This window comes from Chelonus insularis, unplaced genomic scaffold, assembly GCF_013357705.1.
Source record: "Chelonus insularis isolate UGA/USDA-ARS -01 unplaced genomic scaffold, ASM1335770v1 contig_358_pilon, whole genome shotgun sequence".
Lineage (NCBI taxonomy): Eukaryota > Metazoa > Arthropoda > Insecta > Hymenoptera > Braconidae > Chelonus > Chelonus insularis.
In genome coordinates, this window is record NW_023276522.1 from 90,004 (window position 1) to 105,515 (window position 15,512).

The 15,512-nt window shown below is 29.8% G+C and overlaps 1 protein-coding gene across 3 annotated transcripts; it reads left to right on the forward strand.

The window, feature by feature from the left end:
- The first annotated feature begins 1,029 nt into the window (after positions 1 to 1,029).
- LOC118066899 (lachesin-like) lies at positions 1,030 to 15,284 on the forward strand. Of its 3 annotated transcripts, none has more exons than XM_035083303.1 (10): positions 1,030 to 1,402; positions 3,196 to 3,287; positions 4,181 to 4,287; positions 5,777 to 5,962; positions 10,788 to 10,871; positions 11,226 to 11,346; positions 12,275 to 12,412; positions 12,717 to 12,836; positions 14,288 to 14,458; positions 14,572 to 15,284. In XM_035083303.1, exons 2-10 carry the CDS (start codon positions 3,218 to 3,220, stop codon positions 14,913 to 14,915), a joined length of 1,341 nt encoding a protein of 446 aa, XP_034939194.1. In that variant the 5' UTR covers positions 1,030 to 1,402; positions 3,196 to 3,217; the 3' UTR covers positions 14,916 to 15,284. The 3 variants fall into 3 exon arrangements, with proteins under 3 accessions (XP_034939194.1, XP_034939195.1, XP_034939196.1); XM_035083304.1 differs by having other exon boundaries at positions 3,199 to 3,287; XM_035083305.1 differs by lacking the exon at positions 3,196 to 3,287 and having other exon boundaries at positions 1,352 to 1,402.
- The last annotated feature ends 228 nt before the right edge of the window (positions 15,285 to 15,512 follow it).

Consider the following 15,512-nt stretch of genomic DNA (forward strand, 5'->3'; position numbering starts at 1 on the left):
GAAAATTCTCAGCAGACGGTGCAATCTTTATAGCCATTATCCAAGTGTTATATCGATGATTCTAGCAAGTTTTCTCGGCCAATCGAGCAGTAACGATGGTAGTTGTGCTATTCGCTTGAAACGATACGGCAGTCGTATAATCGTCGATATTTACCGACCCTCGTGCACGCTTCAAGTAGTCTTAAGACCCTGTCGTTTATTCCCTCTGCTACCCTTTCACACTTTCAGTAATATGGTACGAAAAAAATGTGGCAATCAGCAATGAGCAACATGAGAATTTATTCAAATCCACAAGTAAATTGAATAACATGAACTTATTAAATTGCGTGGTAATAGCACTGACTTTATTACGTAATTTTTTTAATTAATATTTTTTATATTTTTTTTTCAAGGCTTTATAGACGAATTCAAGAGGAATATAAAGTGGGTCGCGTTCAGGGGCAATATGTGAATTTGCCATCGGCCACAACACTGTTTACCAAGCTCTCGCCGAATGTAAATGAAAAATCCGGCATTGCGATGGTGAAAAAAATATAAAATGGCAAAAACAATGACCCGTAAAACCTATATCAGATATCAACAAGTAGTATTCCAACAACATATAAATACACATATCTAGATGCTTCAATAAAAAACAAAAAAAAACATAATAATAATAGAACTTGATAAAGAAATAAAATATAATCAGAGTTTCTTTCCAGTCTTCTTGCTTAATTTTTCAAGCTTGTCGAGTATCTCGCGATATGCCAAATTAACAAAAGTCTCTTCTTGTCTTTTTGATACGACAGTGTCGTGGCCCATGTCCTGTATCCTTCAGATTTAATCAGTCTTGGTTTAGCTTCTGTACCATGTTTTATCCTTTTTCTTCCTTTCCAACTGTTTTTTTTTCTTTGGTTTACTTTTTCATTCTTCAACATTAGAACGCGCCACCGAGTCTGCGCGTATTGTCCTCACCGCCTCTTTCATCCTCGCGCTCGTTCCAAACCATGAGGCAGATTTCAACACGGGCCAAGTAGTTTACCGGCGACTATCCGTGCCGACAGTCGTAATCAGAAGTCATTTGGATCTCCATCATCGACCTCTAATACTCACGTGTTTAAACACATCAATCTTCGTCGGAAAAATAATTTCAGGGTTTGGTGAATTTGTGATAGCTTGACTACATCTGTTAAATGTTTGTTAAGTTAGGAAGCGAACATAGTGAAACTATTATGAACTCTCATGACATAATGGTATATACAACAGCTCAAGTGCAAAAGTGTAGTGAAAGTTTGCACAAAGTTTAAGTAGATACTTATGTATATTAAAACCGACTTTCTACCTTTTTATTTCTCCCAAGTTCCCATTGTCTCTTTCGCCAGTTCCGTAAATTGACACTGGGAATTTCCCGAAGATCAGTGAGGTAAGCCAAAATGATTACTAATATCAGAAGACATTATTACATCAACTTTATCGAAGATTAAGACATTTAATTACATAAAAAACTGAAATTATTTGAATTCAGTAGTATGAATCAATCATTGGTCAGGCATCAAGTAAAAAAAATTCCGATATTCCTTGATTACGTAACCAGAATGAAATAAGGTATAAAATAGATAGTAAAAAAAGAAAATATCATTTCCTGTGCACACTTATGTGTCTTATGAATACTCTCGACGCATCATAAAAAGAGAAGAAAAGTTTTTATTGTCAGTCCTCGGTAGTAAAAATAGGCCCGAAATTGATAACATAAATATTACGGCGGACGGTGGCCGCAATTTATAGCCATTGTAATGACCCTTAATGTTCGCAAGTAGTTTGGCTATGGCACGAGAAAGAGAGTAAGAATAGCAAGACGCTCATAATTCTTTACAACAGTGAACGTCGCTAATTTTCTAGCGCGTCTTTCCCACTCTCTCAAACCTTTCTCTTTTCCTTAAGTACGATTTCCTTACACTCGTTGGCTGCATGGTGCATAATAAATAGTCAAAAAAATAGTTAAAAATTTCGCCGGTAGGTTTATTCCCCTTTTATCAAACGAGAAAGAATATAAAGAATGAATCTGAAAAGCTATTCATCACGTGCCATGAATGTGGTCATTTTGATTTCTTCGTTTATTCTTATGCAAAAAAGAAGTAGATCATTAGTAAGAATGTCAAGGACAGAATAAGAAACTCGTTTACCTTTGTTAATGTTTTTTTTTTTCTTGTTCATTTCATTTATCATCTTCCTGTTTCAGTCGCTTCCAATTCTTCTGTGCCTCCAATTTAAACTAATAAATAATAATACGTTGCTAATTCCTTTGGAATAATTTTATCCGATAGTTGGTCGGTTGGTGCAAACCGATCTTTAATCTTGGTAAAGTCCCAGGCTTTACCAACTAGTGCTTACAAGTTCGAGCTGTCCAAATACGATACGTCTGCGTGAATGTTCTAAAGCCATAAATACCGATAGTATTGAAGTCGCAATCCTATATCTTCCTCTTGTTAATACATCTTGTTTATCTTTGCTCCTCAATCCACTCCGTATAATAATTGTTAGATTGAGATTTAAATTCGTAGTTTGTGATAGAGGGTTATTATTCAGTGGACTTTATTGTTTCTTGTTTAAGCTATGGAAAGTTTGAAAAAAAAACAAAAAAATAAACGATAAAAGATATTCTCATTAAAACGAGATCGTAATTAATGAATTAATTATTGAAAACATACCGTGTAAATAAGCAAAAGTTGTCTAATTATAAATTAAAATTTTTCGTTGGTAGAAATATAATTATTCATGTGGAAATAATTTGATTTTTATTTCAGTTTCAAATTGTTAAAAAGTATAATCTTTAGATCTGAGGAATTTTGAGGATTTATTGTCTTGGAAGTTTATATAGTCAGTTTTCATAAAAATACACATGCATATTTTTCGTGGGGTAGTCTCGCTTACAGGCGAGGATGAGAGAGAGAAGCTTTAGAGCGTTAATATGCCGTTAGAACCACGGCATAGTGTCGTAACCAACTTGAACGTGGAATATCCTTCCCATGAGAATTATTCAACCGTGCAATTTTTGTGCTACTAACAAAAAGTTATGTTTATAAAATTTATTTTGAAACATACAGAGAAAGCGACGAATTTTTTTCTTTCTCACAAGCTGCATAATTTTTTTTTCTTTTTGTTTCATTAAATATTTATTAGATGATGAATATTTAAACTAATTGATTTTTTACTTAGTAGCTTCAATGATTTTTACAACATGGTACAACGTGGCAAAGTCCTTTGGGCGATGCTAATTGCTCTACTGATTTATCCGAACGATAACTTGGGTAAGTTATAAAACAAATAAATGAATAAAAATAATTAATGTTAGTGTAATATAATATTAATAAACTCGACGAGTTGTTGTCTTGGAAAACAAGTCGTGGAGTCTCCATGGACCGATTGTCCAATGTAGTAACGCCGAGTACACAGCATTTTGTACTTTAGCTCGCAAACTGCAGTTTATTCACATAACGCAGACACTGGGGAAAGTGTCAACGAGTGTTGCACAATTGCAAGATCTTGCGCCCCAAGAGATGGGAGACAGGTGTAAAAGTAGAAAAGAAAAACTTGATGTCAAATAATTCTGATGTTAATTCGAGCGACAGATGGTTTGGGAAAGTAACTATTTATTATTGAAGAGAATCTTGAATAAATTTTCACTATGGAAAATTCACGAGATTCTATTCATTATTCCACCTTCAGTTGTCCCTTCAGTGATGCGACAATTGAGCTTAAAAATTTGATTAAGCAAACTGTCGAAGAAAAGTTTTATAACTCAGTTGTAACTTTTTTATCAGATAAAAATTATTGGCATTTAATTTTCAGAAATAAAGCATAAATTTGAATCGGTTTAATATTAAAAAATATTCCTTTTTTTACCCTTTTTTCAAAGTAAATACTCTAGATTGCTTATACCTTCTTGTAGCTTATTTCACACTCGGCTTTACTGTCAGTTCCTATTCAGCCCCTTATTGTGTTCCATGCGGTTCGCTTGCGTACCGTCGAGCTAGTTAGAAATTTCTGGCTGCACACGGAGATGAGGGAAAACGAAACGTAATTTTCCTCTTCTAGCTCTCAGGCCGCACTATTTGTTGGTCGAGGAGCAAAGTTGCTCATTTAGCTACATTTCAGCACAATACAAAACATAAAATAATTTCTTCCTCTTTGTGATTTGCAGGTGGTGCATTTCAACCGGAATTTGCAGCCCCAATCGCTAATCTCACTGTTCCCTTAGGGAGGGACGCTATGTTTACATGTTTAGTAGAACATTTGGGCGGATATAGAGTACGTAAATTATCCATTTTCAGTCTCAATTCTGTCTGATTATGATATTTAATTAAGACGATTCTTCTCATGTATATTCATTAGAAGATCACTAATTTCATATTTTAATGGTAATCCTGCAAAGCTATGTTCATTCAGAACTGTTTTGTGATAAGATTACTCAATAAATTATCAAACATTTTTTTTTGTTCCACTTATCAGTTTATTATTTATCAGAGAAACTTTTTATCTATTATTTTTAAAACTTCAGTTTGAAAATGTTGATGATTTCGATGTTGTGATTGGCATAAATTGCACAAAAAAAAATTATTTTTATCATAAATTTCCACTGTTTTTCTCAATAACAAAAATTTATAGTATTATCTACTATTGATTTATATTTATCAATAAACGCAATTATTAGTAGATACTTGTTTTATTATTTTTACAATTAATTAAAAGCAAAAACAACTAGTAATTTTTCGTAACATATTTTCGAAGGGAAGTTGTTAAACATTTGTTTTACGATTGAACAATTGCGTTAATCAAATTATTGAAATACTAGTCAGTATAACGTAAATTGATCAATTCATTTTATTGATAAAATACAAGTGAATTATTATTAATATATATTCTTTAAATATTGGTTTTATAATAATATAATGGAAATGCTATTTTCCGTAAAAAGATTCCATTTAAGATAAACAAATTATAAATAATGAGGCATAAATCGTTACATAAAATATTGTATAAACATCCACTTAATTGGTTAATTAATTTTTTTTTTCAAACATAGTAAAAACAACTCTACACAAGTTCTAATTAATGAGCTTATAAATTTAAATTTTGATCAATTTCTAATGACTTTATATAATTGCTATACTGATTTTGTTTTGTGTGTTTTGTTTTATTTTTTTTTAGCATTTGATAAATAAAATCAACTTTTACAGATAAGAATATTTTGATAAAATAAATTATTAAAACTCAAGAATAATATTTTTCATTCATATAACTTATCCATTTATTTCATATCCAACAAAATATATATCAGAGAATATCTAGCTTTTGATAATATTTTATACGAAAAAAATTATAACTATTAAAAGTAACTTACATAATCATAATTACAGTAACTAATAAAATTATTTGAAAATTTTTATCTGCTGAGAAAAGAATTTTATTCACTCATATTTTTTTCACCCAGACGCTTATGAATAGGACGACTTAAAGCAGAATTTTTCTCCTTGAGAAGCAAAAAATGTAAAATTAAAACCAGTTGTAAAAAATCATTTAATTCCAAGTCAATTTCAACAGGAGATTTTTCATCTCCGAAATATTTATTTTATCAAAAGAAGTTCTTAAAAAATAATAATTCAAAAAAACACACACACAAATAATTTATCGGTGACAATAACATCAATAAGAGGCATATCTAGAAGTTCGTGTGGGTGACATTCAATTATTTTTAACCTGAAGATCATTGATTGTTTTCTTTTTACAACGTTAACAGGTAGGATGGGTGAAAGCTGACACAAAGGCTATCCAAGCGATCCATGATCATGTGATAACCCATAACCCTCGAGTTTTGGTCTCCCACAGTGATCATTCAATGTGGAATCTTCACATCAAAGGTGTACAATTAGAGGATGCAGGCCTATACATGTGTCAAATAAACACAGATCCAATGAAGAGTCAGGTATGTAATGGTTTCCTGACGATATAAAATCGGCATCTATGATTGGATAAATTTTATTACCAGAGAATATGATAATACTGAATGAGGAGTCGAGTAGGTTTAACGATATTGTGACGTATTGGTTTGTCTAAACATGCAACGATCTGTAGTACATTGAAGCTCGGATGAAGGTAAAATCTATACTGATAAAGCAATCAAAAGCACTCGGCAATGAATCGAGAATACGCTAATCTATAGTTCCAATCCTCTGCTTTTCATCCTCGACCTCTTCTCTTTGGTTTCCTCCAGTTTATACAGCGCAAAGCGCACTGATCGGGTTAATTTCATGGCTTGAGAATGAACGATCGACGGCGTGCTGGGAAGCATTAATTATGACCTCTATAAGCTTTGAGTGGCCAAGTTTCACCAGTTTGTTAAATCCAAAATGAAGCTGCCAACGGTTGACTTTAGTCTCCTCAATGTCATTATTCAAAAATTGAATTTTCATCATTAGTCAAATCCCTTTAGAAATATTGCAATTACCTAACTTGATGTCTTATTACCAAGGAGTTTTAACGAGAAATAAAAATATGAAAAGATCATGTTCTTTCATCTCCTCCTTCAAGACTGACTACTGTAGGATCTGGTAAATACTCTCTGGTGAGCGTGCTTGAATTAAACTCATACCATAAGTAGCTTCCATTCCCATAATGCTTTAGAAGCGAAGGTAATACCGTCTTGCGAGTTGTTCAGGGTCCAACTCAACTTTCCGACGCATCAAAGTTTCGGGTCTTGTTTTCTTCTTCTTCACCTTTCCCTTTGCTTCACTTTCATAATATTCATAAGCGTCTTTGGTGAATTTAATATTGTAACAGGCTTTTCAACTAATTGCAAAATCACTCTGCCGATGACAGATACCACAAATTAAATATTTAACTTGCAAAATTTATCGATTAAATATTGTTAAGTACTTTTTTTTTACTATATTACTTATTTTAGCCTAAAATCCAAGTTTTTAACTAATTGTCTCCAATAATATATTCCCTGTCATCGAGTTATTTATATTATTGATTTGAAATAATTTAATTATGCTCACAAAGTCATATATAGCTCTCTAATTTTAAAATTATGTTCTTAATACAATTTCATCATTTAGACTGAAATTCGATTGGTAGAGAGCTTTTCATAATTTACAAAGTATTTCATTCAATAACTGCACTTGATCGCTAAGTGGTAAAATATTCAAATGTGAAAGTAATAATTTCTTCAATAATAAAAATTTTTTCCTTAATAAAATTAAAAATTAATTCAATACATATTAATTATCACCATAACACCATTCTTTTTTATTAAATATAAAAACAATAACAATTTTTCTACTTAGTTGTAGAATATAAAGTTAAAAACAATTATCATCTGTAAAATTTGTTCTTTCAGAAAAGTTGTTACTCCTCGAACTTTAGTACAATAATAAAAATAGAAAAAAAACTAATAAGTTGGCTAGAAATTCATTTAGGGTATAAGCTTAAAAAACCACTGAATTCATTAACCTTATAAAAAAGTAATTAATTGATGTGGATTACAATTTAATTACGGTTCAATATTATTTCTTTGTATGCTACCAAGAGGTAAAAACTTTATTTAAAGACGAATATACCCGTATATAAGTTAAATTTGATTTGAAGCAAGTTCTACAGAGAGATTTGTCAGTGAAATTAGAGTAACTGGGCTCTTCTGAAAACGAAAAGTAATTGGCTTGTTGTTCTGGACAGAAATTGAGATAGTGTTACTTTATAATATGATGAAAAGCGACAGGAATTCTTTATATCTTTTCACCAGGTAAACGTATTAAATGACCATTTGATTAAACATAAAAAAGTCTGTAGAGATGGAAAGGTAGTAATTGTTTTTCTGGTTTAATCGATTGGTTTTGTATTGCAATTCTAGAATAACACAGGCAATTAGTAACCAGATTTTGTGTTTGCTTTTTTATATCATCTTATTGATCCAAAATACTCTGAAACTATTTTCCCAATTAGTTGATTCATCGTGAAACATACACAGTTGGATTATATACACCATCTCCTTCATGAAACCACTGATGAACAATGCGTATTGGCAAATACCAAGTCTTTGCGAATAAAACAAGAAAAGCAGGACATACGAGGGAGAGAAAAAAAAGGGGCTTAGAGGGGCTAGCGGATATGTTCAAAGCAGTAAACGACTAACGTGTCATCTAGACATCTGCGTCTCTCACGAAACTTTAGTCATTTCTTTGCTATATTATTCGTCATTGTTTCATCATTTACGGTTTATAAATAATATCTTGGGATGACATGCAAGATTGATGAAATTAACTCATAAAGTTGAAGAAAAAAATTGATCAAGGAGTTCATTAATAGAAAAGTAGTTTAAGTAGATGTTGAATCCGACAGAAGATTTCTTGTAAAAACTGATACTTAAAAAAGAAAAAATATAGATAGAACATACCTTATAACTTTGATTAAAGTAAAATCATTTTTCTCACTCTGACTAAATCTAAATGTAATGTTTTAAACAAATGTAATTATAATATATAATGGAATTAAGATTAATAATATAATGTTAATATTCTTCAGTATTTGGTATAATTGAAAATAACTTGTTATTTAATTATATTAAATTTATAATTTTATTTAATGACTATAAAACAATATTATCCGTATAAAAATTCCATCTCTTGTAATATAATTTATTATTAACTGTACTATCAAGTAAATTAATGAAAAAATAATAATTCTACCATCAAATACATCAAAAATTACACTTGAAATTTATTTCACAATACCCAAACATGTCAGAATTGTTATGTGTTGTTGGGCTTTGTTAAATACAAAGCATTCTTCATTTAATGTAAGCTTTGAGGTAAAATGAAAATGAGGAAAATTGAGGTTTCTATATCATATTATTTAAATATTACTTGATGTTATTAATAAAATTTATAAATTGTTGTTAAGATAAGAGGAAAAAATTGAAATTACTTACTTTCCGCTGACTCAGTGCTTCTTGAGTTTGTTAGAAAAATAATTGGGCATTTTTGTGAGTTCCTAATATTTTAGTTGCTCTTTAAAATGCCGTAGTGTGTCTTCACTTATTACAGCGGTATTTCAAGAGGTAGGCGCCTTCTGTGTGAGTACTAAGAGACAAGATAGAGGCAACGAGACAACTTAGTTATAATGATTGAAGTTCAGAGCTTGCGTCCTCTACTTGTGACCTCCTTGGCAAGCTGACTTTGAGATAATTACATGCGTAATACGTTATCTATATTTAAGTACTTTAACAACTTAATAAATTCCTATTATAATTTTTCCTGACATTAATTTAATGTTTTTTTAATATCATTCATTAGCATTTTGACTGCATTCTGACATCTGAGCTTTAGATTGAATTTATTCGAGTAAAGAAAATTAAATAATGGTTTAGTTTAGATATTCATCCATTTATTAAATTACCTAAGAAAGGAGTGTTCTTTATAAATTTTCTTTGTACCAAGATTTTCGAACGCATATGCTTTCAGTGAAAGACATTTCTCTGAGCTCAAGTTTTTCATGACATTCTTTTATTTACGTACTCTCATCTTTTCTGCGTAAGTGAGTTTGATGTTTTATCCATTTAAATCTTGTTAAGAATTTTCCACTAGCATTTTGTATATTAATGAAATTAAAAAATATCTCATTTTAAGTTTTACTGATTATTGAATGCATTAATTGCTGAGTTTCGATAGATTTTCCTATTGACATGCATAATTGATCAAAGTCATTTATCATTCATTGACTTTATTAATTTAGAAAATTTTTGTATTACTTTTTTTCTAGGTCACCTAAACAACCTGCAGGTGACAAAAAATTTTATTTATTAACAGAGTGATTTTATTTTACTCTTTAGCATCTTAAATTTATCTTATATAAGCGAATATTTCTTCTTTATATTAAATTTTAATAGTTTATTAAGTATATGGATTTTATACTTCATAAAAGAAGTTTTTCATTAGTGGAAAAATACTGTAATAAAAAAGAACAAATTTAGAAAACAAAGTGAAATGTCTCTTAAATCCTATGGAACCGATGCAAATAGTTTTTGTTGTCCTTCCCAGAAGTTGAAGAATCGAAAAAAACAATTACAAATTTTTATTATTCTTGATTTTATTTGCTAAAACTTTCTCGAGTACTTTTTCAAATTTTTTACGGGTATTTTTTCATGCTCGTTTTTTCTGAATTTTTATTTATTTGAAAATAAAAAATTACAAATTCATCAACCGAAATCGTAATCACTACTCTCTAAAAATGAAACAGTGAAATACACTCTAAAATCAGTGGATATTCATTGATTTTTTAGTGTATTTTATTATTTTCATTTGTTCCATTTTTAGAGAGCACATTTTCAATGATATTATATATTTGAAAAGTTTAAATATCTTTTGAGCGATAAAGCGCTAAATTACACAATGGAGTTTACCTTGTTCAGAGGTTTTAATTAGAATCAACAGATTAGTAGATGATCCAGACATATAAGCTTCAAATACTGAACAATAATTAATCAGAAAATCATAATAATTTTTATCTAAAATAAGTACATTCTCAAGCAATAGTACCTTTTAGAATTATCTTCACTGAATCCAATAAAGGAAAGAAAAAAAAGGTATCAGCATACCTACCAGCGTTTCAATAGTATACATCCTAGCGTATTTATACAAACTTCGATCTCGTATATTTTCCTAAGGTACAAATATTTATTCAAATATTTGTAACAATAAACTAAAAAATAAGTAATGAAAGCAATTTTAATTGGCATTTATTTTTTTGTTTAGACTGGAATGCTTTCCATCGAAGTACCACCGGACTTCGTGACTGAAGAAACTTCAGGAGACGTGATGGTTAGTGAAGGTAGTCAGGTAATTAAACACTGAATGAATATAAATATTTTTAATTATCAATTAAATATCAATTACTGTAAATTCATTGAAAAGTTCAATTTAATTTATATTAGTTTGATTGTAAAAATTAATAGATACACTCAATTCACCTAGTTTATGTAACATACCTTCATATCTTTACACTCTGTACTTACTAGCTAGTACCTCAATTTCCGAACTTAGTGTACGTGTAAATAGTGGCCTTGAGGTATAAAGTAAACACACAAAGTCATCGTATTTTGGATCTGAGAAAGTGTTTTCGTTGTGTATTATCCACTTGAATGCATCTTCTTACTTCAATTTTCATCTTTTCTACCAAATTACTGCCGACAGGTGAAGCTGACATGTCGAGCTAAAGGAAAACCTGATCCACGTGTCATCTGGAAACGTGAAGACAATAAAACGATCGTTATTCGAGAACCAGTTATTTCTGCTAGTGGTCAAAAGTCTAAAGGTAATACATAATGATCATAAATAAATAAATGCTTTTTCAATAAAGCTGAATCGCTACTTGAAAATGCCCAAAGATAGAATACCAATAAATTTGAGTTTTAATTTCATTTGAAATTCATTCAAATAAATTAAAAATTTTAAACGTTAAATAACTACTTTTTTAAAAAGGGTGATTCAATCATGTGAATTTTTATTCGACGAAGTAAAAATTTGAATATTATTTGAAGATAAATGTTTTTATTTGTATTGCGAAATCGCATGAGTCAATAGAGATAGTTAGATGAAAATTATCAAATTAATATGAGTTATTTGTAAGGGTAAATATAGTTATTAATATTAATAACAAATATCATTAATATATGTCAATAATATTGCAACAACTCAGCTAAAGGCCATTAATGATAAATAATATTCTACTTTACATATACTTGTAAAGAATTATTTTTATTTGTTTATTAAAATGAATATAACTTATCCAGAATAATTATGAACCATATTGAAATCATTAATTTAATGTTAATAATCAATAAATAATGATTATTCAATAATTATTACGAAAATTAAATAAGATAATTGAGAATATAGTATTAAAATTAAATTTCATAATCATCTAAATATTTAGTTTCCACTTCAACAAATCATTACTCTGGTTCATTTCTGATGTAAAGTAATTTTCAACTAATTGATATATCAATAAAATATATTTCTATAAAAGTACAGATAAATTATATATTCTTGATATTAAATGAAGAATTAATATCTGATAAACGACTCTTCTTGGTATAAATTATTTAAAGAATCGATTTTCAAAGATATCCATGTCACTGTCTATATGGAACTAAGGTGATTAAAAAATCTGGATGAAAATAGTTTTCTCCTGTTGACCTTAAGATGTATCACGAGTTTCAATGTGAAATGAAATGTTTCAGTTTCTTCAGTAAGTGAGTATCATGGTGAAGAATTGAGGCTAACAAAGATATCACGACACGATATGGGAGCGTATCTGTGTATTGCAAGCAACGGAGTGCCACCGGCCATCAGTAAGCGCATCACGATCAACGTTCATTGTAAGTATAATTAGTAATTAAAACGCAACTGGCGGGTAGGTAGACGACTGGAGGGTTGTTGCGATGAGGATTGAAGCGAATAAGGGGAAGCAAGGAGTTGGAAATGCTGGCAAATGAGAAAGCGAGAGAAAGAGAAAAACTATATGGAAAGGTGTGAGATGGATGCTGAAGAGAGTATATACGCGTGTTGCTGCTGTTCAAGTTGGTTCTCAAACCTACGGGCATGCGGTGGCTCTTGCTCTCCAACTTTTAGTTACAATCTCTCTTGCAGATGTTACATAGTATCGTTGCTTTCGGTTTGCAGTTCCTCCAGTAATTCACGTCCCTAATCAACTGGTCGGAGCACCGCTGGGTACCGACGTGGCCTTAGAATGCTTTGTCGAGGCATCACCCAAGTCGATCAATTATTGGATGAAAGATAATGGTAAGAAAACCTTGATAACCTTTCGAGTCTATCGAAAAGTTGATTGTTTATTATTGTTATTATTGATATCGTGGGATTCATGCTTCTGATTTTCCACTGACCGGTGTCAGTTGTTTCCGAACGATTTTAGATCATTCGAGCGAGCAAAGCTTCTTCTACGAACTTTCTATAAACTTGGAATTCCCTGAGCTACCGCATTCGCGGTTCTTGGGAACTCTATAGGTGCTAGAGATCCCGGCCAACTAAGCGCGAGGGAGAATTCCAAGGTGAAGAAGGGAGAAACATGACAGGCGTCAGGAAACGTCTTTCTTTTCTTGTTTATTTTAGAGAGCTGTGTTAAGCTTCTCTGCGATAAATAAAATAGTTTAACCGTAAAAGCGTACAGTTTATTTATTATTTTTTATAACTTCAAAAACGCCAATTGAATATCTAAGTATTTGCTTAGCCTGATTTAGGTCAAAATTCTGGTAATTAAATGGTTAGAGATTAATGGAATTCATTTTAATAATTCAAAACAGATATCCTATTCATCATTTAGAGTAGTTGGTGCATTTTTTACGACTTTATTTCGATAAATGTACTATTTTTTAATTTGCTATTAAACTCCAATAGATTATTTTTTTTCAATAGCTTAAAAAATATTTCTTTGGTATTGGTTTTTTTGAAATTGAATAGTCTTCTTTTGAGCAATACAAATCAGTGAAAAAATTATTTTAATTCAAGCTGATCTAAATTCGTAGAAATCAACAAAACCTATTCAAAGATTATGTTTTTTTCCAATTAGCTTATCTTTATCACATCCATGACGAAGCTTTCGTTTGCAGTTAATGAGCTAGCTGTGTCTAGGTGAATAATTCACATGGAAAAAATTACTACGTTGATGCCAAATTTTATACGAATAGTTTTTAAATCTTTTTCTGAATAAAAATTAAATGTTTATCTAAATAAAAATATAGCAATAAATAAATATACATAACAATTTAATTAACATTTTATTCTTTACTGTCACTGACATCCGAGTAATCTAAATGAAAAATTTTTGCTACAAGATATAAAAACGAGTTTTTTTTTTCTAGAAAAAAATTAATTTCATGAATACCATAGAGGGTATTTTAATACAATTTATATCAAATAATTAATTTTCCCCAATTTTCTAAGGATTAACAGTAAATATTTATTTTAGTTTTATTTTATGTATAAATTTATTTCGTCGAATAAGAAACTTTATTTAGAGCTTTCCCTATTAAATGACTTATCGGACTTAATTAACTGCTATACTTGAATAATTTTTACAAATTAATTTTTTAACAATATTCAAAATCAAGTAAAACACGAATATTACTATTTTATCATACATAAATGTGGCATTCACAAAATAAGCAAACATTTAAAAACCATTGAGTATATCTATATGTTTTATATAAGACTCAATGCAGAATTTAATTTTGCAGTCGAAATGATCATCACAAGCACAAGACATGACGTTCAAGCAATAACTCAGTCTGCTTTTCAAGTGAAGATGATCCTTACTATCCGAAATCTGCAGAAGCAGGATTTTGGATCATATAAATGTGCCGCTAAAAATTCACTCGGTGACGTTGATTTCAGCATTCGTTTGTACGGTGAGTCATCAAATAATTTTCAATATTATTTCCTTTCTTTTTTTTTTCATTATTCTAATCAAACATAAAAATAACTTGTTTTTAATTAACTCGAGATGTATTTGTAATTATAGAAATATCAGGACCATCGAAATCACAAAATGGTATATTACCATCGTACAACGATGAAGAAGAAGAAATAGATGGAGATGTATTTTATGGTTCAACAGATATTGAAAAAATGGAAAATAAAGCGTATTCAGTTGACAATACAGTACAGGGACATATCGGTATTCCATTCGGAGGAGCTTCCAGTCCATCACCTACTGTGAAAATAAACAGACGACGACCTGTTTCAGGCACCAGTTCATCTTCAGGCAATCGAATTTCTTCAGCATCCTCCCTATCTCTTCTACATCGTGATATTAATTTTTCAGTGATTTTAATTATTTTTTTAAGATTTTTTTCACTTTTATAAATATCCTGCTATTATAGCTGCAAGACTGGAAGAAAAGATTAATATGAAAAAAAAAATATTAAAATAAATTAAGTGAAGGAAAATATTTATAAAAAGACTTAAATATATATAAATAAATATATTGTGAATGCTTAATGTATAACTCATTAAACATATAGCATAGTATTGTTATTACAAGTGGAGGGATAGACGAAAACATATCGTTAGTAAATGTTTTATGTAATAAAGATATTTATTATTTGTTATCAATATTTTAATTTAAATTATAAACAACATGAGAAACTGGGAGCATACTTGGATATTTGTAGTAAAAATAATAACAATGGAAACAAATTTGACTAAATAATTTTTAAAAACTTGGTAATATAGATCGATGAGAATTCATTATGAGTAGTCAAATCTAAAGTTTGGAAATTTAATTATTAATTCGTGAATAAAAAACAATTTTTTTTTGCTTATTAAAACATTCAGTAAGAAAATAACATATAATTATTTTTTTTAATTATTCTTTAAGAGCAATTAATTTTCTAATTCAATGCCTTTTCTAGATTATAAGAGATAAAAAATTTTTTCGTTGTAGTTATTTTTGTCAAAGTA